Genomic DNA, 26,903 nt, shown 5'->3' with positions numbered 1-26,903 from the left:
CACTAGGTTAGGGAAGGTCATTTAGACTATAACTTATCTCCCTGGACTTGATCTAGTCAACCTTAGAAGCTTTAAAAAGTTTATCTGTGCCGTATTTAGACGATGACGTCACATTGCACTTGTTAACATAAGATAAGGTCGCAATGCCGCGATGAGGTACGATAAGGGGAGGTGACTCTAAACCTAAGTGATGATAAAACATACGTCCATCGCTACTCCACATATGGGTTTACCCAAAGATACATTTATTTGCGGCTGAAATATTTCAATAATAAATAACTCGGTTTACCTCTAGATTATTGGTAAATGATATATTAATAAGTAATCGTTCGATATCCCTCGGTCTTTGACCCAGAAATGTACTGGTTAAACTATTCACTGTTTACGCTGTCTTGAACTCGCAATATCAATGACGCATGTATCGTTGTACGTCTGTTGGCCGTCCCTGCAGGAATAAGAATGAAAATGAAATTCGGCCATTTATTGGAATCATGGTTTATTTTATCGATCTGTATCCTTATAGGTGAGTATGTTTCTTTTTATTTATATAATATTTATGGGTTGTTTTTTTATAAAATTGTTTCTGGAAATCTATCTTAAAAGATTGAATAACTAATAACGATTTCCTTTATGTTTCAATTATTTTCAAATATAATTTGGCAGGAATTTATTTTTCAGTCTTTCCACATATTTGAATGTTATTTTCTTGATTAATGTCCTAATAAATGTAATGCTACAATACTTTTTTATATTGTGAAAATGCTGAAACATTTTAGAAAGCTAACCTTTCATAACTGGCACCTATTACGGAGTTTTAGCTAAGGAACAACTTTTTGCATATATATTTAATTTGGCGATACAAGCAATATGAATTTGTAATTTTAATAAAAAATAATAACTTTTTCTTTTAATTCTGATTTATGAAAGCACTTAGAAAACGACGTTTGGCATTTTTTAATACATTCGAGCATGGATGTCTTCTTTAAAATTTATTTTATTTCTTGATAAATGGTCTTTTTGTGACTATTTCATATCTTCATATTTAGATTTTTTGTTTTATTGTGATTTTGAATTATGATATATCTGACAGTTCGATATTCTCTCCTATTTGTTTTGGACAAGATGAGTTTTCACCATTGTATGTCTATATATATTACCAAAACTTGCATTTTCAGTTGGTGGTGCTTTAATGAAAGAGTTACAGAAACGTGTATTTCGTCCCGATATTATTCGGACTTAAAATAAGCTGTAAAGCACGATTAGTTTCATTGCCATTTGAAAACTTTATCTTAATGAATTAACATAAATTGATATTGCCATTGAGTTAAGCTATTAGTATTTTCTATCTTTAAGGGAAATCTGAATAGTCATCGTCAAATTGAGAGAGCTTTAAGTGGTCTGGATACTTCAATATTCTTGCAATGCAATTATTCCGATAAAATATTTTGAAAAATCTATATCGTAATTTAGTAAGTCTGCAATAATTAAATTTTGATTACTCAATATTACACAACAGGTCAATAATTATTTCTTTTTAAAATTTGGTCCATTTATTTATTTTCAATATTTTCTTGCTCCCGAAGAGGTGAAACTGTGTTTACTCTTTATTAAATTCTGTTGACTTTTTGCTTATTTTCTTATTCCGTCTTTGCGTATTGCAGAGTTATCTTCTCTTGGGAGCAGGTATTGATTGTTACGTCATTGGTTTGTGTGAGAAAATGACGTCGTTTTCTCAAAAATTGATGACGTTACTCTCACAAACAAGTGACGTAACAATCAATACCTGCTCCCAAGAGAAGATAACTCTGCAATACGCAAAGACGGAATATAAATATTACGCATCGTTAGCTATGCATGTTTATTTGTCGAAGACATTTTAGTTTTGCCTCGGTGAAAAGTAGTACAAATTGTCGACTGCCTTTACAGTTCATATCTGACAAGCGAAACTCTGCCAGAGATTTCAATTTAATCTAGCCGGAAGGTTCGCAAAAAATGTCCTCCCATCTATTGATGTTTATTTAAACATTTAAACGTGGTAATAACACTTAACAAAACAGTATTTAGGTTATTCAATTATTTTTAACCACCTGTACGAAATAACCAGTTTGTCAAATATGCTATTTATTGAATACAAAACAATTGTGACAACGGAATTTTGGCGTTATAAAATGGTTCGACGATATAACGAAAGAGACATATAAAAGAATCTTAAGGGAATACAAATAGAAAAAAAAGAACATTGAATTTCGCTGGTGGTAAACCAAATGCCAAATGGTGAATATAATGAAGGCGTTATAACGTGATTTTATTAAATGGCGATCGACAAGGAGAGTATTTTAAGATTTAATGTATATTTGTACTGTAAAAACTGTCACTATAGAAAACAGGAACCTGACATCCGGATTAAGATTCATCATAACATCACAGAATTAATCTTGGTTAGGAGGGAAGGGGATTCGATGAACAGAGACGAAGGGGGTCACCAGCTGGGCCATCTGTATGAACCCAATTTAACATCCATTAATGGGCGCAATGGTTAAACATGTCATCCGTCTCCCTGCCTGCCTGCAGTTTAAGAGTGCTATTGGGAGAAATGTCTCTATAATTTTGGACAGCTGGCTTAACTGATTCGGCCCAATGTGGCTTAGTCAGGTGTTTTTAATGATTTAGAGTTGAGACACCGGTCATATACACTCTTTGCTTAACTGATTCGGCCCAATGTGGCTTAGTCAGGTGTTTTTAATGATTAAGAGTTGAGACACCGGTCATATACACTCTTTGCTTGACAAAGGAAACAGAAGTTTCCGAAAGCTCGCAAAATAACTTTTCAATTTCCGTTTGTGTCGAAACAAACTTAGTCTTTTTATAGTCCTGATATGAGTGAAATGAAAACCTATTTTAGACCTGTGTTAATTGTAGACTTATGAAGACGAATTATTTTATTTTCTTGTATTTTATTTTCTGCTTTTAACCAACAGAGTGTTATCCCGAGAAACGGTTCCTTATATCGTCTAGCGACAAAGAAAGGCTGTTCTGCTTTCCACCAATCAGCTACTGTCATTTACAATGTACGAATGGATATTTAAATAATCCCACTGGATGCCCTATTTGCCAGTGTCGATCTCAGACTCAAGGTACGTTTATTTTTAATTTTTAATTGGAATATGTATTTCACTACTTTTTCACAGACTTCTTAAATTCAAGCGCAGGTGTGATATACGTTATAAAATATTGGAGTTTGTCACAAACAACCATTGTTTGACTTGTGACATTCCCATGACTACTTTTGACGTTTCCATGACTACTTGTGACGTACATTCTGTTAACTTCGTGTGGAGAATTATAACTCTATTCTAAGTCGTTCTGTGGGTTCTTAAGACTTTAAAATCGTAACCTACAAACCAGAATTGTATATGTTAACGTATAACTCTTTAAAAACGATATAACCGTGTTTGAAAAAGGTAGCATGTATACTTCAATGTTGCTTGTACTTTTTAAAATGAATTTTCAACATTTTCAGTCTCAACTGGTATGCCTACTAACTCAATGTCATATCAAACACAGGCCCCTCAGAGTTATGTTCCCCAGTCAATGTCATCCGGGTCATTACCATCTGGGCCACTTTCATCCGGGTACAATATGTTCAGCAACCCGTGTCAGCCACAACAGATGTTTTGTTCCCTCACGTGTCCAAACGGCTTCCTCACCGGAAATAATGGTTGTCACTTCTGCTTCTGCGCCTCAGCGCCCCAAGGTAAACTTCCGGTTGCTGTTCTTAACAGGGCGCATGATTAATGCTAAAACTAAAGGAGTAAATCATTTATATCCATTTGTAAGCTTCAACATTGCTTAATTTCAGGCATTCATCAAGATGAAAAAAAATCCTTTCTTATTTGCCCAGATCTGACACAATCACTGCAAATAAATTGGCTTACGAATCATTGCTGCTATTTTACAAGGAAGTGTCTAACTATATTTCATATTTAATTACTTCTCTGTGAATTCAACTACAATCAGTAAGTTGCAAGCTACTTTTTATCAACAGTACACTGGCAAACTTGTGTTAGGGAAACTGGCTTTACTTCTTCACCATCAACCCATCTCCTATCGTATATAAACTGTTTACTTTTCAATATTTTTCTGTGTTATTTCAATAAACATCATAAACAGACTATAACGAAGTGTGAACTGTTGATGAGTACACTGAACCTCCTCGTGTTTGAAACAGGGACGAAAGCTCCACCTACAACAACATCCGGGCCTCTCACCATCCTGAACAACCCATGCGTGGCCAGTCAGCACCACTGTGGGCTTCAGTGTAACTATGGTTACCTGAAGGGTCCCACTAACTGTAACTACTGTTTGTGTGCTCCTCCTGGCCTCGTTATCACCGTCAACACTACAGGTAATACGTGCCATTGTACCTTTCATTTTGAATAAGGATATCGTTATGTGATCTTTAGTTGCATATAACTTCGCTAACCAACGACATATATTATTTTATTTTTTATTTCGTTCGTGGTAGAATAACTACACTTAATATTTTTGATGCAAGAATGTTTGAATTCAGCAAAATAAAATATGTTTTCCTCTCTCTTTACCTAGCTTTGATGAAAGAGTCTTCCCTAAGCTTAACCATATTTAAGCAATCAAGTATGCGTCCAGTATGATATTTTTAAATTGTCCTGTCATATACTTTCAGTGGCTCCAACGTCGACAACTCAGCTTACAAGCCCGACCCCTACTGGTGTCATCCTCCCCGACCCCTGTGTCCCAAGCCAGTCCTCATGCGCGATGCAATGCGCAAATGGGTTCGTTAAAGGCCCACAGGACTGTCAGTACTGCCTGTGCGCGCCCTCTACTGTCGCGACCACAACTACCACTAGTAGTCCAACAAGCATATCAGCTCACGCAAAACGTATGTCTGTGGATGTTATTTGTTGAAATCGTATGTAAATGTACATGTAGTATTATCTGGTTGTGTCCTAGTAAAACTCTTGGGACGTGTCTCCTGCAATAAAAACACAGCAACAGAACAACACTGAGGTGCCAACAAAACCATAATTTGAACTCAAAAAAGATAAAACTTGGACAAAATATGATCAAATTAAATATTACATGGAGACCCTTGCAAAATTACAGGGAGGATGAGACCATGTGAACCGGTAGGGTAGGCGTATTCTGCATCTAAGATAAATCCATTCAAGTAATGTCACACCCACACATTGATAATTCTCTATGATTTCCTGATGGGGACCATAAAACAAGCCCACAGTCTTCATCCTCCTGCATCTTTCGAAACCCCGTGTTATAAATATAGATTGTCCATCAGAAGTCAGTCGTGAAATACGGAGCAAGCTCGTGAGTACCGATTAACTGCGACATGTAAACACCGTAGTAGGGGAAGCAGAGATGTTGATATCAAGAAAGGGAAAGTTCACGATCGGAAAGTCGAAAGCGTCCCGCTTGTTGCACAGCCTAGAAATAAATCCTTCTATGTTGGTCACGTCCTAAGTAAAGAAAAGCAGCTGATTTCAAGGAGTATGCTGCCTTCTTGATTTCAAGCTCTGCAGGGTATATACGATCGATGTGGTCGATCGATTTCTTGTTATTCGAAAACAGCACATCGTCGATACCAAGTACATCGGGACGTGAAATAGAAGGACTTGGCTTATAAAATATACTTTAAACCAGGATCATCCCGAACTTGAATCACTTTCAAAAATATGCATGTGGGTTTTTTTGCATTCAAAAGCAATACATAGCAGGTTATTATATTTGACCGTATGCCAATTGAAGTGATACAAAAACTAATAGAAACAAAAATGGAAATAAATAGATAAACTCATTTGCAGGATCGAAGGTAGAAATCTTGATAGGTGACAATGTACAATGTATAACAAGCAGAGCGAAAATGTAACAAGCATTGTTCTCCTACAATCACCATTTGTGCCAATCACTCAAAATAACAACTGCCTCTAATCATTCGCTTTACCGGATAAAACTGCAAATGAGTGCCTGCTATCCTGAGGGAAACTTCGGATTCACACACTGACATCGTTCTTCCAATAAGCAGACCTCGGGAGACTTGACTGACACACAATAAACACCCGGTCTGGACCACAGTGCTCTGCACCAAATTGCATGTCCAACAATTACAATCACTGTTTAAAATACAGCACTTGCTGTAATAGCTACACATAGAACAGTAGGTAACATGATATCGTTATATAATGCATCTCCCGCGGAGACTACCTCACCACTCGATGTCACACGCCTGTTCATAAAAAAAAAAGTTTTTACACAAATTCTGTAAAAATAAATTTACTAAAACTCGATCTTACGACTGTAGGTGATGACGTGTCTAACGTGGTCGCCTGAATGACCCACGCCTCCACTTGCACGTGCATCGCCGACTGCGACTAGCGCCACCTAGTGTCACGCATTCCCGTAGGAGAAAGCAATTTCGTTCTAACTCGCGGACTCAACCGAAAGAAATTATATCTATACATCCACCATGTTATTGTTTTATTCGTTAATACATATTTACCTGTTTATTTGCCTCCTATTTTTACACAGCAGCTCTTAGTCATGATTCACACGGGAACTCTTCGGCGACGTCACTTCCGGTACCGAGCACGATTAGTCCTGACGTAGCAAACGAGTGTATCATAGCAACGACGATCTGCCAGCTAAAGTGTGCTAGCGGATTCATGACAGACCCTCAACACTGCACATTTTGTGTGTGTAAGGACGAGATGTATAACAAAAGTAAGTTACGACAGAATGCAATATGCGATTCAGTACACCACATTAAATTTTGTATTCAATATTTTGTTGATATTTAATATTTTGTCGCTTTGGATTATATAAAATCAGCTTAAAATGAGATACAACCTCACTTTCTTTTGCGTAAGGACAATCTGTATGGGTTTATGTTTTGGAATCTTTTCGTAAAGATATTAGAATTTTGAAAACATAACAATGTTCTGGATATTAAGAGTTTTATTTATTTTATTTTATATTTATTTATTTTTGGTTGTTGTTGTTAAAACATTAACTATTTTCTGTTATTTATTTATTTTTCTTCAACTGTTTAAGTATCAAAAATCAAAAAAAAAATCTGGATGCATTCAAAATACTCAACAGAAAGCAATACTCGCTTTAGGTCATCACATTTCTTTATAGCCGGGATTCCGAAGTCCGATGAGCCGACGATTCTTCTCCAAAACCCGTGCGTGGAACAAATGGACACTTGTAGAATTTTTTGTATGACTGGATACCTCCGGGGACCTAAGGACTGCCAGTACTGCGCATGTCGACATTAGAATAACAACTATCTTCCGTTTCCGGTTTCACATGATATTGCCTACGAAAAAATTGTTTGAGGAGGAGAACGTATTCAAATGCTTATCTGTGAAAGTATTTCGTTTGATGTAAAAGGGCGGAATATTTTGAATGGAAAGATGCGTGAAACTAATTTATTCATTATGTTATTAAATATTTAAAACGTTTATATAGAACTTCTTGTTATTTTTTGGTTATTGACTTGTTAAATTCTTGATGTGGAAATTACTTCAATAAAATATGTGGTAAAGTACACTTGCCAGATTTGCCGTGAAGTACTCAAAGGGAACTAACTCGTGTGACTGTAGACTTGACTGTTAAACATCCAGTCAAATGGGAGCTCGGCTCTTTGATATTTTTAAGCAGAACCGTTTCAGATCGGATTGAGATTAACAGGGAAAGCCCCTAGTGTTATATGACGCGCTTAGCGTCAACATCGATAGAAATGCCTTATCCTGTCATTGTATCGGTTTATATTTTAAAATAGATTTGAGGTAAAAAGCGAAGCGGTTTCGAGTTTTAAAGCGAGTTGAATATGCATGGTAGAGGCGCTTAAAATCGTTTTGGGATTCATTATGTCTTTTGGCTCAGACAGGATTGGTTAACAACACCGTTTCTACAAAATGAAATATTTGTTTTAGATAAGAACTGAACCGCTCTATGATTGGGTAATTTTGTAATTTTTCATATGTCACTTTATATTATATTTTCCAACTTTTTTAACGAATACATAATCTCGGTGACACAAAAATAACACCGAATCCACATATTTAAACGATATTTCGCCGAATCCACATTTTTAAACGATATTCCACTCGATACCTGAGGCGGCGACCTTCACATATATGAATATGCTATAGAAATTGCTAATACACAAGGGGACATGATAATTTGTTACAGCTTTATTTGGACATAACTAAGGTGTTCAGAGTAATTTTACACGTTTGGGAGATTTAGATCGATTGTCGGTAAAATGCCACCCCCAATGATCATATATATACGAGAAGGGAGGAAAACTCTCGATGTCGAAATGTCGACCCCACCTAACTTTCTTGCATCAAAATTAACATTTCTAGTTGATCTACGGGAAAATGTTCCTTGTTTACCTGTTTTTACGACGTTAAAGTAAGTTTCTTGTATATTATATCTTGTTGTAAAGAGATTCGGTTAAAAATACCTGAGGATGCAATCATCAAAATTTGGAAAAAAAAGATCATAAATATATTCTCCGCCTGCGGAACATTAAAAATACAGCCTTTCTAAAACATATTGAATGTCAGAATTAATCATCAAGAGGTTAAATTTGCCAACACTTTTATAATCTTTGAAAATTTCACAGAGTTGTTCCATTTGGTAAAACAGATTAATTCGCAAATCACTATATATGGGACAATCACACAAAAAGGGAACCTCTGTTTCCACAGATTGGGAACAACACGAACAACAACGTTCATTAAGGGGTGTCGGGGGCCTGAAATCGCAAATTAACCAAAATCTTATTTACTTTCATCTTATCAAATATCAAGAATATTCTTAAAGATAATCCGGCTTTAAGGGTCCCCGTCCCTCCGCCTAAAAATGTTATGAGGCATTGGTTTTTGTTCTACGGCATCGCTATTGCATAAGCAAATCATATCTGAACAATACCAATAGCCCATACCTTGCGCGAGTTTCTTCAGATTTTTTGGGAAATTATGAAATTTCGATATTTTTTTTAATTTCCATTGAACAAAATGAAACAAAATATATATTATTTGATGTAACAATGGTTTATTCGAAATATAATACAAACAACATGATAACTATGGCAATATTGTTGAACAAAACAAAAACCTGAGTAATTTTCTAACAATAATACTATAAGTAAGGCCAAACTTACCATGATAGCAAATACAAGTACACAACATGCCATACTGGTGCATAGTATTTACACGTGAAGGGTTAACACTGGGCGAATCGGGATTTTACCGGTGAAGGGTGAATATGTTTTACTTTGAATACGACGGAGACAATAGCTAAAGGTACGAACCAAGTGTGATTTCTGTAAATAACGTGACCTTTATACCTAGGCCTATACCATGTGTAATATTTTAAATATGTCCGCTTCGGTCATGGTCATCTCCTGTCCAGGTGCAGATAACCTACGATATCAGACGCACGACATTCCTCACCTGCCAAAGTAACCGATAAATAATCAACGAAATGGTCAATCCAGTCTAGTCGTTATCATCCGACAGACATTTTACAGGAGTAAAGGGCGTGTACCATTAGTGTTCTAGAGCCAGTATATATGGTTAAGTTAAGTTTAGAATTTTATAAATTATATTAATTTGTTCAATAATTTCTTATTGGTGACGTCCTGGACCCTATAGGAAGGCGGCTAGCTCTTTTCACCTGACTCCGTGGCTGAAATTATTATTAACATGAGGGAGACGGTAGCTTTTCTATTTGCTATTCTCCAAGGTAAAGTAATGTATATATTTATTTAGTCCCAGTTTCGTGAATGACTTGCAATATTACATAAGAATGCATTATTGGAGTCTAAGTAAATTTCCGTTATTTTGTGGGGTGTTTTTAAAATTTGTTTTCAAGTGGAAAAATATAGAGTTCAGGATTTTCATCGGGATAAAAAAAAACTGTTCTTGAAACATTGGCTTGTATGTTTCAGTGATATAGCACTATAAAGTCGGCATCAGTTCCGCGCTATCACAAGGAGACAAACATGAACATATCGCAGCCTCCCAAAACACACACGCATACACTACACGCATGCATCTTTCACATAGGGGAGGCCGTCCCTGAATGACCATAGCTGTTGATAGGACGTTAAACTTATACTAAACCAAACCAAACCATCCTTAAACCTGCATTTTCCACATGTTTTATGATGTTTAAGTTACATGTAATTATCTCAATCACTACAGACTTTAAACATAATCAGTATATCTTGTTCTGTATTTTGATTCCGTGTAGTATCGTCTTGGTTACACAATAACACATGTACATTTATTTACCGAAGACAAAGCTCGAGGGGAACGTGACAAACCGAGAGTGATCAAATAGTTATATTTTCCCGAAACAAGGGCAAAACTGCTGAATAAAAATAATAGCACAACAGTAAAGAATTGTAGGGATATGAACTGGTGATCTTGAGCGCAAAAGGGGAAAAAAGCAACTTTGAAAATTAAATTAAAATTGAAGTATAGCAATATAATTACATTTCCACTGAAAATTCCTCTTGAAGCATTACCTGAAGAAAATGCCATCATAGAGCTATAAACGAAATTTGATCAAAGTCATATTTAAGCTTCTCCCGCCTCGAATAACATTACACAGCCGTTGGAAGCAAACATTTTGATGACGTTAGGCTGTTCCAAGAATCTCGTTTGCACTGACGCCATAGACACTTCAATATCGAAAGTATCAGGGAATATCTGTAATTAGGTCATTACTAACTAGAATTAGAATGTTAGTTTAAGGGTTGAACGGAATTTTGTCAGTGATCATGCTGGTCTGAAGCATGAAATTTAAAAAGAAATGTCATTCAATTCTGATACATACTATCATTAATTCGGTGATTATCTCGAATACGTGTTTAAATTTCTAAATTCATAAATTAAGCGGTTTTACGAACCTGTCCCTCTGTTTCCGATGAGTCCTGAGTGGTCGGGTGGTGCAGTGGATAGCGCACATGCCTTTCACCAATGCAGTCGGGGTTCGATTCCCCGATCGGACGTGAAAAGGTATGGGATCACTTGCCCGATCACGTGTTTTTTTCCGGGTACTCGGGTTTCCTCCCTCAACATGACCCCCCGCACGCTAACATCCGGGCCAACAAGAGTGATTGATATAGGATGAAATAACTTGTTTCATAATTGTTGTAAAATAAATAAAGCTTATATCTAGTTGTATGATGCTGTGTAACACTGTACATTTTCTACATACTGTATCTGATACCAAATTAAAGGTTCAATTACCTGTGTTTTTGTTACGAACAGGATGGTTTATGAAATTATTTTTACAGTTACGAAAGGATTTTTCATGGACGGGTTTCAAGGAGGTCATTTCGGACCAGGACCAGGAGGCTTCCATTCGGATTCCTCGGGCTGTGTTAGTCTTCATCACTACTGTCCTATCTCCCCTATTTTGTGTCCGAACGGATTCGCCAAGGACACGCATGGATGTCAACTGTGTCACTGTGCCGAGTCATCAACGGGTACAGGTAAGTGACGTAATGGTGACGTCACTGACGAAAAGGCAAGCAATAGAGTCGACATGAGACAAACGGTGATCAATATGATTTTTTTTTTAAATTCAAGGCACCATGGGAAAGAAACTTTAAAACTGAAAATGCACGACTGTCGTGTAAAGATTTCGTAAAGATTATTATTGTCATATCATATTAGATTAACTATTCAAACGGTGAAATAACATTGGAATTGTGATTATAATACTGATTGACCAATTTTTACAAAGTCATTCTCCCAAAGAAGGTAAATCATGTTCAAATCGTATCAATATCATGATCATCCTCACCCCCGAGTCAATAGGATGTCATCATAAAACACCAGGTAAAGGCGTCGGAGGAGCGAGAGACAATTTGGGGGGGGGGGGGGGGGGGGGAAGGAGATAGTGGGGGGGGGGGGGGGGAGAGAGAGAATATGGACAGACTAGAGAAGGATAGACAGACAGGAGGACGGACGAGCGGAGGTGTGTATAGACACACATATAGAAACGGAGAGAAAGATACCAACAAAGACATAGAGACAGGGAGTTATTACGGAGAAAAGTACAATTTATTTTGTTACCTGATGCTTAAAACTTTTAACAGACTTTAAAAATAATCAGAAATGTCGTCAATAAAAGTTGTAACTTTCCAATTGCATGCGCACTATATCTATCGTGACGTATTTCAGCCACCCAGTTGTTTTATATGGCGTTATGTTAATGAAATAAATATTAATCATTGCGACAAGCTGTTTTTTGAGATCAACTAAATTGAAGTTGTATTCCAAATATTCCGGTGTTGCGTCATTTTGTTTTGCCGTCATGTTAATATTTGTCAATATGATGCTTGGCAATCCCATTCAAAAACGCTCAAGTGAGTAATATCAAATAATGCTGCTCCTTACTTTTTCCCATACAATATTTTAATCATCAGATGTTAAATTAAATTACCTTTTTTTTTGGAATATGAATACATTGTACATGATTTTCATAAGATTTGCTTTCAAAGCAATGCCAACATGACCCTTAAAACAAAGTATGAATTTTATTTAAACAGGTTTTATACGTCATTCAACAAAAAGGATTAGGCACAAGTTATCTCAACTTAGAGATAAATAAAGTGAATAACTGCGTTACGTTCCACCATGATTGTATGACGTCACGTTTTGTATGACGTCACTGATTTCAGATCCGGCCCAGCAAACAATACACCACCATATTCAGAATGCATGTATTCCTAGCCAGGCGAGTTGCACACTGTCGTGTGACGTATACGTCAAGGGCGGAATTGGCTGTGAATTTTGCATGTGTGACCACGCCCATCAGACCAACAGCCCTACAACCATGGCGGGTAACTATGACAACATACATCCTTAAAAGATGGATTCGTTATCAAGTCCCCTAAACAAAGTTTGCAGAATAATTGTTTTTATCCCATGTCTTCTACTTCTTCTTCTTCTTCTTTCTTCTTCGCTTTTCTCTTCTTTAACTGTGATTTTGTTTACGCGTTTTCTCAGTAACTACAAGTCGGATCCCAATGAAACTTTGGCATGCGTAGTAGTGAACGGCAATGATGTGCAAAACACCTTTGCTTTTGACACTACACATCCAAGGTGGCCGTCTGATTGGTCAAAATTTAGACATTATGTATAGTGACTTCCGTTAGGATCCTTTACGACTGTGGGCGTCGTTTGGGGGCTTTTGCTAAAGCGAGAACGGCAGCCGTTATATTCAGAATTTGTAAAGTCGGTTTTAATCAGACTATGCCATATCACATAGAAAGTCAGGGCATATAGTTTACTCTGTCATACTTGATATCCTAGTCCATATTTTGTCACTTATTCTGAAGATTTAAAAATCAAATTGTCATGCATGCAATTAAATATATGGGATCTTTTATGCCTTTCCATTTTATATGAATACGAGTCTAAGAAGTATTCAATGAAGTGAACCTCTGGAAAACTACGATAGTATAACAAACAAAATCGTTTCATAAATATTATAAAAAATGGAAATGATTTTAAGATCCTTTATATCATATAATTTACATTTTTGCGACTAATTCACAAAGCACGCTTCTCCGTGTTACATGAATTAATGAAGCCTAAAATTTCAAATTAAAAGAAAATGAATTTAAATATTTTTTCTGCATTATATTTACATTTGCGCTGCAATCCGCAATATGAATTTTACTAGCAGAAACTGTTTGAGAACAGATAAATAAGATTAAACAATTGTTCTATAGTAAAAATGTAAATATATTGATTGAACGTCGTTTTTTTTATAATTTTATGCCGGTTGAACGCAAATCGGTTACATCCATATTGCATGAAACCAGGCCTTCATGTTTAATCCATATGATGTAACCGATTTGCGTGCATGTCGGCATGAAAATTAAAAAAACGCCGTTCAACCCCTATATATAAAAACAAAAACTCTCGTGACGTAACATGTAGTTTATTTATGACGTCATAGATTAATATTGTTCAACGGTAGTCTTGTTGCTTCGCTTCGGATAACATGGAGAATGCCCCTGCGCCAAACGCTCAAATGATTACGGTTACTTATTGGCGCCAATTCTATCTATAAAGGACGACGCATATACAAAACACAGTAAATAACTTAATTATTTAAGAACAAATAACTTAAATCAAACAATTGTTCTATGGTAAAAATGTAAATATATGGATTGAAAGGCGTTTTAATTCCTTTGAAAGTAGACTTGGGCTTTTGAGAATTTAAAAAACGCCGTTCAAACCCCATGTGTATGTTCTGGAGGTCTGTGACGTCATTGTTACTTGATGACGTTACAATGCGTCATATAAATTGAGTGTATATACCTAAATATAACATTGATATGTTTACTGAAATAATAATATACCAATATCATGATCAAACTAGTCTACATACCTTGATAACATTACGCAGTATCCCTTTGGGTGGGCTGTCTCAAGGCTTCTACCTCAGAACAAAGAGATATTTTTTAATGGGTTTTCAATGCACGTGTAGCGGAACTGGACTGGGTCGGGTCACCGGCGACCATGTAGTTCAATTGGTAGAGCATCCGTCTAGAGATCGAAAGGTTCCGGGTTCGAACCCCGGCCTGGCCGTGCATTTTTCCTCTTCTGTTACATTTGGCGCCCAACGAAATATATCCACAGAAGGTGGTATAGGGTCTCGTGTGTCTTCGGGGTCGAAGGAGGGAGGAATGTAGCGGAACTGGACCGGGTCGATAGTCGGCGACCAGGTAACTCATTTGGTAGAGCATCCGTCCAGAGATCGGAAGGTTCCGGGTTCGAACCCCGGTCTGGCCGTGCATTTTTCCTCTTCTGTTACATTTTGCGCCCAACGAAATATATCCACAGAAGTTGGTATAGGGTCTCGTGTGTCTTCGGGGTCGAAGGAGGGAGGAATGTAGCGGAACTGGACCGGGTCGATAGTCGGCGACCAGGTAACTCATTTGGTAGAGCATCCGTCCAGAGATCGGAAGGTCCCGGATTCGAACCCCGGTCTGGCCGTGCATTTTTCCTCTCCTGTTACAGTACGCATGCTAATCACCGGAATTGCATAATAGACATATTCTGTTGACGTTTTCAGCAACAACAACGACTGCACCAGCATCAACTACCATGAAACGTCCAACAACAGAGCTCCAAACTTCCACCGAAAAAGCAACGACTGCGTCCCACCACTGCGCACTAGCTATCCAGATCTGTACAGCTCAGTGTGGAGGGAAGTATCTGGTGGACCCCCACGACTGTACATACTGTGTGTGTAAGGCCCAGATTGGCTAAGGTGAGACAATGCATGACATGCGCACTGCCAAGGTCATCAAATGTCTAAGGTCAAGGTCATTACATATTTAGGGTCAAGGTCCTCGCCTATCTCGTGTGATGTCACCACATATCTGGTTTTTAGATCTTACAATAAACTGTTTTAATCTGTAGGTCATCACACGCGTAGTTCAATGTCACCTGTCGATTGCTAAGAGCATCATATGTCTTATAAAATATTTAAATGAGGCCAATTGCAAGGTCAGCACGTGTATAAACTCAAGATCAACAATATATCTGACAACAAAATTATCACAACACTATCATTTAGGTCGATGTTACATACTGTCAGTCATTACAAGACTGTTTTCCGAAATAGTGTTACGATGTGTAAACCGCTCTCCACGAGGCCACACATATCTCAACGCCAGGTGGTTATTACAATCGGGAACCGTCGGCACTTTCCGTGAACGAGTAAAGATGTTCTCGCTTACGGAAATTGCCGACGATATCCGATCGGTGATAATTATATCTAACTTTATTTTACATTTTCCATTTCAGGTAACATGGCCTTCAAATGTGCGACTCTAAAGAGACAAGTTACCGGTAGAGACGTACATTTTTTTTTGTTATAACACATATTTTGTAAATACAATTAATAAACCGTTCAACTATTGTGTTTTATATTGTGCATTGATGAATTAAAGAAGTTTTGCGCCTACAAAATCATAAAAGTTGATATCAATAAGTTGAACAGTCACAAACATGTTACTCATGATATGAGCCAATGTTAGACTTTCTCATGATATTAGCATCTGTTTGACTTTCACATGACATTAGCCTATGTTAGACTTTCTCATGACATTAGCCTATGTTAGACTTTCTCATGATATTAGCATGTGTTTGACTTTCACATGACATTAGCCTATGTTAGACTAGCCAATGTTAGACTTTCTTATGACATTAGCCTATGTAAGACTTTATTATGACATTAGCCAATGTTAGACTTTCTCATGACATTAGCCAATGTTAAACTTTTCATGACATTAGCCAATGTTAGACTTTCTTATGACATTAGCCTATGTGAGACTTTCACATGACATTAGCCTATGTTAGACTTTCTCATGACATTAGCCAATGTTAAACTTTCTCATGACATTAGCCTATGTAAGACTTTATTATGACATTAGCCAATGTTAGACTTTCACATGACATTAGCCTATGTTAGATTAGCCAATGTTAGACTTTCTCATGACATTAGCCAATGTTAGACTTTCTCATGACATTAGCCAATGTTAGACTTTCTCATGACATTAGCCAATGTTAGACTTTCTCATGACATTAGCCAATGTTAGACTTTCTCATGACATTAGCCAATGTTAGACTTTCTCATGACATTAGCCAATGTTAGACTTTCTCATGACATTAGCCAATGTTAGACTTTCTCATGACATTAGCCAATGTTAGACTTTCTCATGACATTAGCCAATGTTAGACTCTCACATGACATTAGCCTATGTTAGAATAGCCAATGTTAGACTTTCTCATGACATTGGCCAATGTTAGACTTTCTCATGACATTAGCCAATGTTAGACTTTCTCATGACATTAGCCTATGTTAGATTTTTACATGACATTAGCCAATGTTAGACTTTCCCATGATATTAGCCTATGTTAGACTTTCACATGACATGAGCCTATGTTAGACCCTCTCATGATATTAGCCTATGTTAGACTTTCACATAACATTAGCCAATGTTAGAATTGTTCATGACATTATCCTATGTTATACTTTTTCATGACATTAGCCTATGTTAGACTTTCTCATGACATGAGCCTATATTAGACTTTCTCATGACATTAGTCCATGTTAGACTTTCCCATGACCTTAGCCTATGCTAGACTTTCTCATGACATTAGCCCATGTTAGACTTTTTCATGACATTAGCCAATGTTAGACTTTCTCATGACATTAGCCTATGTAAGACTTTCTCATGACATTAGCTAATGTTAGACTTTCTCATGACATTAGCCAATGTTAGACTTTCTCGTGACATTAGCCAATGTTAGACTTTCTCATGACATTAGCCTATGTTAGACTTTCTCATGATATTAGCCTATGTTAGACTTTCACATGACATTAGCCTTTGTTAGACTTTCACATGACATTAGCCTATGTTAGACTTTCACATGAAACATGACATTAGCCTATGCTAGACTTTCTCATGACATTAGCCTATGTAAGACTTTCTCGTGACATTAGCCTATGTAAGACTTTCTCGTGACATTAGCCAATGTTAGACTTTCTCATGACATTAGCCAATGTTAGACTCTCACATGACATTAGCCTATGTTAGAATAGCCAATGTTAGACTTTCTCATGACATTGGCCAATGTTAGACTTTCTCATGACATTAGCCAATGTTAGACTTTCTCGGGACATAAGCCAATGTTAGACTTTCTCATGACATTAGCCTATGCTAGACTTTCTCATGACATTAGCCTATGCTAGACTTTCTCATGACATTAGCCTAGGTTAGACTTTCACATGACATTAGCCTATGTTAGACTTTCACATGACCTTAGCCTATGCTAGACTTTCTCATGACATTAGCCTATGTTTGACTTTCTCATGACATTAGCCTATGTTAGACTTTCTCATGACATTATCCTATGTTAGAGTTTCACATGACCTTAGCCTATGCTAGACTTTCTCATGACATTAGCCTATGTTAGACTTTCTCATGACATCAGCCCATGTTAGACTTTCTCATGACATTAGCCTATGTTAGACTTTCACATGACATTAGCCTATGTTAGACTTTCTCATGACATTATCCTATGTTAGAGTTTCACATGACCTTAGCCTATGCTAGACTTTCTCATGACATTAGCCTATGTTAGACTTTCACATGACATTAGCCTATGTTAGCCTTTCTCATGACATTAGCCTATGTTTGACTTTCTCATGACATTAGTCCATGTTAGACTTTCTCATGACATTAGCCTATGTGAAACTTTCTCATGACATTAGCCCATGTTAGACTTTCTCATGACATCAGCCTATGCTAGACTTTCACATGACATTAGCCTATGTTAGACTTTCTCATGACATTAGCCCATGTTAGACTTTTTCATGACATTAGCCTATATTAGACTTTTTCATGACATTAGCCAATGTTAGACTTTCACATGACATTAGCCTATGTTAGACTTTCACATGACATTAGCCAATGTTATAATTTCTCATGACATTAGCCTATGTTAGACTTTCACATGACGTTAGCCTATGTTAGACTTTCACATGACATTAGCCTATGTTAGACTTCCACATGACATTAGCCTTTGTTAGACTTCCACATGACATTAGCGTATGTTAGACTTCTCATGATATTGGCCTATGTTAGACTTTCACATGACATTAGCCAATGTTAGACTTTCACATGACATTAGCCAATGTTATAATTTCTCATGACATTAGCCTATGTTAGACTTTCACATGACATTAGCCTATGTTAGACTTTCACATGACGTTAGCCTATGTTAGACTTTCACATGACATTAGCCTTTGTAAGACTTTCACATGACATTAGCCTATGTTAGACTTTCACATGACATTAGCCTATGTTAGACTTTTACATGACATTAGCCTATGTTAGAGTTTCACATGACCTTAGCCTATGCTAGACTTTTTCATGACATTAGCCTATGTTAGACTTTCTCATGACATTAGCCAATGTTAGACTTTCACATGGCATTAGCCTATGCTAGACTTTCTCATGACATTAGCCTATGTTAGACTTTGTCATGACAGTAGTCCGTGTTATACTTTCTCATGACATTAGCCTATGTTAGACTTTCTCATGACATTAGTCCGTGTTAGACTTTCTCATGACATTAGCCTATGTTAGACTTTTTCATGACATTAACCTATATTAGACTTTCTCATGACATTAGCCTATTGTGGCAGATATTTATTGTACATAGGATTAAGCTCGCCTTCTAGCTTCGAACTACATGGAATTTCCCTTTAGCTCAGTGGTAGAACGTCCGACTAGGAACCTGGAGATCGAGGGTTCGATGCCCGGTGGAAGCACACTATTCTCTTTCCTGTTACAGTATGTTAGACTTAGAGACTTAAGGATCCTCGTACCACTATATAACGGAAACTGTATCGATGAATTGAAAAACAGTTTTACCGGCATGACTATAGCTTTGATAACACATATATCTCAAAAAGTAACTAAAAAGTTATGAGCCAAATAATACTGCTAGTCACGATTTTAACGGGTAATCATAAATGGGGATACTTTTTGTACAAAAAAAACATACAGTTGAAGTGGTATGCTTGAAGTAGGACAGTGGTCATTCATGAAATATAGTTGGTAAAAAAAGTAAACAAAACTTTGAATTTACAGTTGTGGGACCGCATAACGCACCAAAAATTGCGTGCGCACATCGTGCATACATGTTATATTTTACAATGCGTGTTACACAGCATTACCGTTAGACCATCAAGAATGGGTTTAGCTTCCAGGTAACAGAACAGGTAAATAACATGTTTATGATTAACCGGAGTTTTACCTGACCCGTGCCTTACAAAGAGAGTTGATATGCGATATCGTATGACCGTTATGGACGCACAACAGGACGTTAAGAAAAGAAAAACGCACTTTGGCTAAAAGTGAATATTATCGTTATATACCTCACATATGTAATTCAGGTATATTTCGAATTCTAAGAAAAGCATGACATCGCTGAAAACGAATTATTACTTTTACTTCTGTCTGTCTGTATAATAGTAGTATGATTGCTGATGTTGTACAACATATATGTATTATTAAACTTAATCAATAAGTGGTACATAAGTGGTAGATTGACTCAGCACTAATGTAATCCCATTCAAGGTAACATTGGCTCATCTCCGTCAGTATGTGTCTGTTAAGTTAAATTTAACTGAAGTTAATTTTTCTTGTACTATTATGTTTATGATGTATTTTATACATACATGTTTATGTTACTCTCTGTGTTCGGTATGCTTGTCATGCGAGATCACTCTCCAAATACGTATGCAATAGGTATGTTTTGTAACCATGTATACCTTGGCATTCTGTCGTTAAGTAAAGAAAAACATACTTTGGCTAAAAGCGAATGCTATCGTTAAACACCTTTCATATGTATTTCATGTATCATTTCGAATGCAAAGAAAAGCATGCCTAGACTGAAAATTAATTATTACTTATACTTCTGTGTGTGTGTGTGTGTGTGTGTGTGTGTGCACGTGTGTGTCTGTCTGTCTGTGTCTGTATGTCTGTCTGTCTGTATAATACAAGTATTATTGCTAATGGTGTAAAATGTATATTCATTAAACTTAGTAACAATTGGCATTTATGTAATCGCAATCAAGATAGCATTGCCGAGGAGTTACCTCCCGTCTCTGATAGTATGTTGTTTGTGTATCGTATACAGACATGTATATGTTACTTTCTGTGTTCTGTATGCATGTCATGAGAGATCACTCTCCTCATATGTATGTAATATTATGTATTATATTTATGTATGCCTATGGGTCGTAAGGCCCCCGGAATAAACTTGAATTGAATTGAATTGTTATTTGCATTCGTTTTGGTCTATCGCATCCATTTACCTGGATTTTCACACCTTGGCGAGTTACGTAAGTGTCCCATGTGTGGAAAACTACGGTCCAGGTACAAATACGTGACCGTGTCAATACGTGTATGTGCTATTTCACATGTGTCTCAAAGTTTCTGGCCTTCCCGGTGGTACCACAGGACAGCTGGAAAGATACTGATCAGCTGCTGATCGACACATTCAACTCTAAGCTGGGCTTACACATCACACGTGATGACATCTCTAGATCCCATAGAGTTGTGAGGTTTAATCAGCGATCCAACCAGAAATCTCCAAGCCAAACAACACCATAGTCATGATCAGGTTCAATCTAGGGCGCGTTTTGCGCTGAGGTCCCAACACGATGGTGTCCCTGCAGATCGTCGCATTTTCATAAACGAGGCACTTACCAGCCAATGCAACGTGCACTACGTACTAGTCCGTGATGCCAGATCCCTGGTCAAGAAAGGTCTGGCCCTCAAGGCTGGGACCAATGATGGGTCCATATCACTGTTACCGATCTCAGTAACCGTAAACATAAGTTTACTATTTCTGTCCAGATGAATACGGTATTCAATAGTTATTCTCTCTCGAATTCCAGATCTTATACGGATGCAGCCGTCATACAAATTACAAATGTCTGTCGTCCGTGACATCAACGTATTCATTTATTATGTTATTATTATTTATGATCTACTTTAGTTTAAAAGAGTATATGTTTACTCTTCTCATTGTTATCTTCACTTCTGATTACCTGTCATATGTTCACTTACAAATGAACCATAAAAGAAATCCATGTACATTAATTCATTCTACTCTTTGTCTTCTATTGTTATTAATTTAATTAATATTGTAATATGTATTTAGCTCTGAAATCATGTTAGAAACTCTGTAAATAATTTGTTCTGATTGTTCAGTTTTTATTGATTCCACTTTTCGTTATATTTTCTGGTTTTGTTTGTTTCATGTTAATTATTGTAAGTGAGAAGTATAAATGTCGTGTGAATGTGTCTATAGAGGTGTCATCATCTAGAAACTGTCAACTATCATTCGTGGATATTATGTATTATTTACTTATTCAATCATTTCTTATCATAATTAACACATACAACCTCCCAAATGTTCAATCCAAATTCAGTACTTTTTTTAACTCATCAAACCCTTTAAATATCTATACTTCTAAGTACAGGTATCATGACAGGTCTATACAGGACTGTCTGTCCTTTTTTATAACTGAATACCCTTATCTTATATGAAATTATTATACTACCCTTGTTATCACCCACTGCACCTGTAAATGATTTTCACTAGTTATTGAGAAACAAGTCTTCTTCAATACCTCCTAATGCAACCGGAAGTGAAGTGGACAGAATTAATAAGCACCTCAAGAAGCGACTGACGCTTACAACGGTGTCATAATCAATGAACCAATGAACCAATGTTATCTGGTGATGTACATCCTAACCCTGGACCCAATAGATCTGATTCTACATATATTATAAATGATATTTCAATACTTCACTTGAATATACGTTCACTTAAAAATAAGATTAATCTAGTTGAATCTGAATTTCCAGAATTTGATATTCTGTTTTACAGAGTCACACCTTAATAAATATATTAATAATAGTATTTTACATCTTAACTCTCATCCCAATATATTCAGATGTGACAGAATAGGTAGACCAGGTGTTGGAGTGATTGTTTATACAACAAATAATGTTTTGGTTAATAGAATTTGTGATCTCGAACATAAAGAGCTAGAAAACATAGTTTTAGAAATCAGAACTTCAAACAAATGTTTTCTGATACGCTGTATTTATATCGTGTTGGTTATTGGCAAAAGTTTGATGATCTTGTTGACAACATAATTAATAAAAATTATAATCTAGTATCACAGGCGATATCAATCAAGACATGCTTACTCTACATCCTAACTCACACCTTGCTATAACTATATACCAAATATCACCTAAATAATGTTGTTTCGAATTAATATAGGCTACAACACTCTTGCATTTTACATGATATCAGTATTCTGTTTGATTGGAATCACCGTAAGACAATTTAGAGATTTCCTATGTATTAAACGCATTCTTATATAGAGCTCATTAGGGTTACCTTTTCATGAATCACATTCAAATCAGATTTAATTAAGTAATGCAGTTCTTCTCGTTATACTCTTCGTAACCACTTTCTTTCATTTCCTGATGCACCCCTTCCATCCTCCCCTCCCTGATTTCTTCTTCTTCTCTTTGTCTGTTATACTATCAAAATATATGTAACAGTGCCGTCCTACTGCCAGGTTTATTAATAAGGAGACGAATTAATATAAGTACTTATATACTTGTTTTCGAATCCTCTTTGTTGATTTTGTATTATTTTGTCACTGCCATATATCGAATAAAAATACTGTTTAAACTAAATAGTGTTGTTCAATCCCCTACACGAATTACCAATACAACCTCATCCTGTATAGATTGTACAGAGTACGGAAGTGTTGGCTCCATTATGGAGTGATCATTGTCCAAATGTTTTAAACTTATCAAAGAGAGATCTTCAAGAAAACTTTATGAATTTAAGGAAGCCAGATGGGACTTAATTAATGCAAGTCTTCAATCTGAGGACCGGGAATCAATTATAGGTAAAAATAATGATGTTGATGAAATAAATAATTTAATTATTGATAAAATAAATCACTGACATTCACATCCCCTTCAAGACAATTAGAATCCGTCCGAATGATAAACCCTGGATGACAAATTTAATGAGGTCTAATTTGAGAACGAAAAACAGATTAAATAGAAAACCAAAAAATACTAATAAGGAAAGTGACTGTCTCAAATTTAGAAATAAACGTATTGAAAACATAGACTTAATCAGAAAAGCAAAAGATGATGACCTTTAGAAATTACAGAATTCCTTATCAGATAAGACAGTATAGCCAAATCAATAAGTAACATATCAAACTCTATCAATGTCTCTCATCCCCAACGAGTTAGTGGTAATGTTATGGTTCTTCCTATTGACAAAGCAGAAGCACTTACCAATGTTTTTGCTTCTATTTCTAACTCTATTGAGTACAAACACTTTAGATACAGAATTACCTCCCCTTAGTCATATTGATTTTAATAATATTAGCAATACAGAAGAAGATGTTAGAGATCAAATATCAATTATCAAAGTCAATAAACCAACTGGACCAGATAATCTGTCACCCATCATTGTAAAAAATCTCCTACCCTCCCTTGTGTTACCACTAAAAATAGTGTTTCAAAAAACTATTACTCTTGGAAAGATACCCTTAAAATGGAAATTGTCTAATATAAATGCACTATATAAAGGTAAAGGAGGAATGACATCGCTGAAAACGAATTATTACTTTTACTTCTGTCTGTCTGCATAATAGTAGTATGATTGCTGATGTTGTACAACATATATGTATTATTAAACTTAATCAATAAGTGGTACATAAGTGGTAGATTGACTCAGCACTAATGTAATCCTATTCAAGGTAACATTGGCTCATCTCCGTCAGTATGTGTCTGTTAAGTTAAATTTAACTGAAGTTAATTTTTCTTGTACTATTATGTTTATGATGTATTTTATACATACATGTTTATGTTACTCTCTGTGTTCGGTATGCTTGTCATGCGAGATCACTCTCCAAATACGTATGCAATAGGTATGTTTTGTAACCATGTTTACCTTGGCATTCTGTCGTTAAGTAAAGAAAAACATACTTTGGCTAAAAGCGAATGTTATGGTTAAACACCTTTCATATGTATTTCATGTATCATTTCGAATGCAAAGAAAAGCATGCCTAGACTGAAAATTAATTATTACTTATACTTCTGTGTGTGTGTGCGTGTGTGTGTGTCTATCTATCTGTTTGTCTGTCTGTCTGTATGTCCGTCTGTGTCTGTCTGTCTGTCTGTCTGTATAATACAAGTATTATTGCTAATGGTGTAAAATGTATATTCATTAAACTTAGTAATAATTGACATTTATGTAATCGCAATCAAGATAACATTGCCGAGGAGTTACCTCCCGTCTCTGATAGTATGTTGTTTGTGTATCGTATACAGACATGTATATGTTACTTTCTGTGTTCTGTATGCATGTCATGAAAGATCACTCTCCTCATATGTATGTAATATTATGTATTATATTTATGTATGCCTGCCTATGGGTCGTAAGGCCCCCGGAATAAACTTGAATTGAATTGAATTGTTATTTGCATTCGTTTTGGTCTATCGCATCCATTTACCTGGATTTTCACACCTTGGCGAGTTACGTAAGTGTCCCATGTGTGGAAAACTACTGTCCAGGTACAAATACGTGACCGTGTCAATACGTGTATGTGCTATTTCACATGTGTCTCAAAGTTTCTGGCCTTCTCGGTGGTATCACAGGACAGCTGGAAAGATACTGATCAGCTGCTGATCGGCACATTCAATTCTAAGCTGGGCTTACACATTACACGTGATGACATCTCTAGATCCCATAGAGTTGTGAGGTTTAATCAGCGATCCAACCAGAAATCTCCAAGCCAAACAACACCATAGTCATGATCAGGTTCAATCTAGGGCGCGTTTTGCGCTGAGGTCCCAACACGATGGTGTCCCTGCAGATCGTCGCATTTTCATAAACGAGGCACTTACCAGCCAATGCAACGTGCACTACTAGTCCGTGATGCCAGATCCCTGGTCAAGAAAAGTCTGGCCCTCAAGGCTGGGACCAATGATGGGTCCATATCACTGTTACCGATCTCAGTAACCGTAAACATAAGTTTACTACTTCTGCCCAGATGAATTCCGTATTCAATAGTGATTCTCTCTCGTATTCCAGATCTTATACGGATGCAGCCGTCATACAAATTCCAAATGTCTGTCGTCCGTGACATCAACGTATTCATGTATTGTGTTATTATTATTTATGATTTATTTTAGTTTAGAGAGTATGTTTACTCTTCTCATTGTTATCTTCACTTCTGATTACCTGTCATATGCTCACTTACAAATGAACCATAAAAACGTAATGTTATGATTCTTCCTATTGACAAAGCTGAAGCACTTACCAATGTTTTTGCTTCTATTTCTAACTCTATTGAGTACAAACACTTTAGATACAGAATTACCTCCCCTTAGTCATATTGATTTTAATAATATAAGCAATACAGAAGAAGATGTTAGAGATCAAATATCAATTATCAAAGTCAATAAACCAGCTGGACCAGATAATCTGTCACCCATCATTGTAAAAAATCTCCTACCCTCCCTTGTGTTACCACTAAAAATAGTGTTTCAAAAAACTATTACTCTTGGAAAGATACCCTTAAAATGGAAATTGTCTAACATAAATGCACTATGTAAAGGTAAAGGAGGAATGGAAGATCCTAGTAACTATAGGCCTATTGCCAAGACTTCTTGTTTTATTAAAATTCTAGAAAAAAGTATCTTTAAGTATGTATTTAATCATGTAACTAAATACCATATAATAAGTGAACATCGATCTGGATTTCAACGTGGTGATTCAACAGTTAACCAATAACTATCCCTGTATAATATTATCTCAAAAAATCTTGATGGAGGAAAAGACATTAGACTTGTATTTTGTGACGTCAGTTAGGCCTTTGACAGAGTATGGCACAAAGGTTTATTGTATAAACTTAAGAAATATGGAATTAAGGGTAATCTGTATCACTGGTTTGAAAATTATCTGTCGGATAGGAAACAACGAGTGATTTATGAAGGATATTCTTCTAGTTTCAAAAATATTACTGCCGGTGTTCCTCAAGGGTCTATATTTGGCCCCTTTCTTTTCTAACTTTTCATTAATGATATAACAAATGAAATTCATACCCATATGAAATTATTTGCTGATGATACGTCATTACATGTAATTGTTGATGAAGATGTGGTT

General features: G+C 36.3%; 2 protein-coding genes across 4 annotated transcripts; both read left to right on the top strand.

Annotated features, from left to right (window-relative positions):
- The first annotated feature begins 405 nt into the window (after nucleotides 1–405).
- On the top strand, nucleotides 406–7,514 carry LOC110454076 (antistasin-like). 3 transcript variants are annotated; one of them, XM_021503420.1, is made up of 7 exons: nucleotides 406–523; nucleotides 2,979–3,134; nucleotides 3,521–3,754; nucleotides 4,229–4,405; nucleotides 4,703–4,918; nucleotides 6,583–6,771; nucleotides 7,189–7,514. In XM_021503420.1, exons 1-7 carry the CDS (start codon nucleotides 460–462, stop codon nucleotides 7,326–7,328), a joined length of 1,176 nt encoding a protein of 391 aa, XP_021359095.1. In that variant the 5' UTR covers nucleotides 406–459; the 3' UTR covers nucleotides 7,329–7,514. The 3 variants fall into 3 exon arrangements, with proteins under 3 accessions (XP_021359095.1, XP_021359094.1, XP_021359096.1); XM_021503419.1 differs by having other exon boundaries at nucleotides 6,580–6,771; XM_021503421.1 differs by having other exon boundaries at nucleotides 6,580–6,771; nucleotides 7,169–7,256.
- Nucleotides 7,515–11,382: 3,868 nt separating this feature from the next.
- On the top strand, nucleotides 11,383–15,965 carry LOC110454079. Its single transcript, XM_021503423.1, has 4 exons — nucleotides 11,383–11,569; nucleotides 12,764–12,925; nucleotides 15,172–15,369; nucleotides 15,909–15,965. The coding sequence occupies exons 1-3, from the start codon at nucleotides 11,389–11,391 to the stop codon at nucleotides 15,366–15,368; spliced, it is 540 nt and encodes a 179-aa protein (XP_021359098.1). The 5' UTR covers nucleotides 11,383–11,388; the 3' UTR covers nucleotide 15,369; nucleotides 15,909–15,965.
- Nucleotides 15,966–26,903: the final 10,938 nt, after the last annotated feature.

This window comes from Mizuhopecten yessoensis, unplaced genomic scaffold (genome assembly GCF_002113885.1).
Source record: "Mizuhopecten yessoensis strain PY_sf001 unplaced genomic scaffold, ASM211388v2 scaffold7653, whole genome shotgun sequence".
Lineage (NCBI taxonomy): Eukaryota > Metazoa > Mollusca > Bivalvia > Pectinida > Pectinidae > Mizuhopecten > Mizuhopecten yessoensis.
Note: the sequence above shows the minus strand (reverse complement) of the source record. Positions and strands in the feature narration are given on the sequence as shown.

Coding starts and splice junctions, on each gene's coding strand:
- LOC110454076 (XM_021503419.1), top strand. CDS start 460: ATGAAAATGAAATTCGGCCATTTATTGGAATCATGGTTTATTTTATCG. Junction 4,406..4,702: donor TATCACCGTCAACACTACAG/GTAATACGTGCC, acceptor ATATACTTTCAG/TGGCTCCAACGTCGACAACT. Junction 6,772..7,188: donor GGACGAGATGTATAACAAAA/GTAAGTTACGAC, acceptor ATTTCTTTATAG/CCGGGATTCCGAAGTCCGAT.
- LOC110454079 (XM_021503423.1), top strand. CDS start 11,389: ATGGACGGGTTTCAAGGAGGTCATTTCGGACCAGGACCAGGAGGCTTC. Junction 11,570..12,763: donor CGAGTCATCAACGGGTACAG/GTAAGTGACGTA, acceptor CACTGATTTCAG/ATCCGGCCCAGCAAACAATA. Junction 12,926..15,171: donor CAGCCCTACAACCATGGCGG/GTAACTATGACA, acceptor TGACGTTTTCAG/CAACAACAACGACTGCACCA.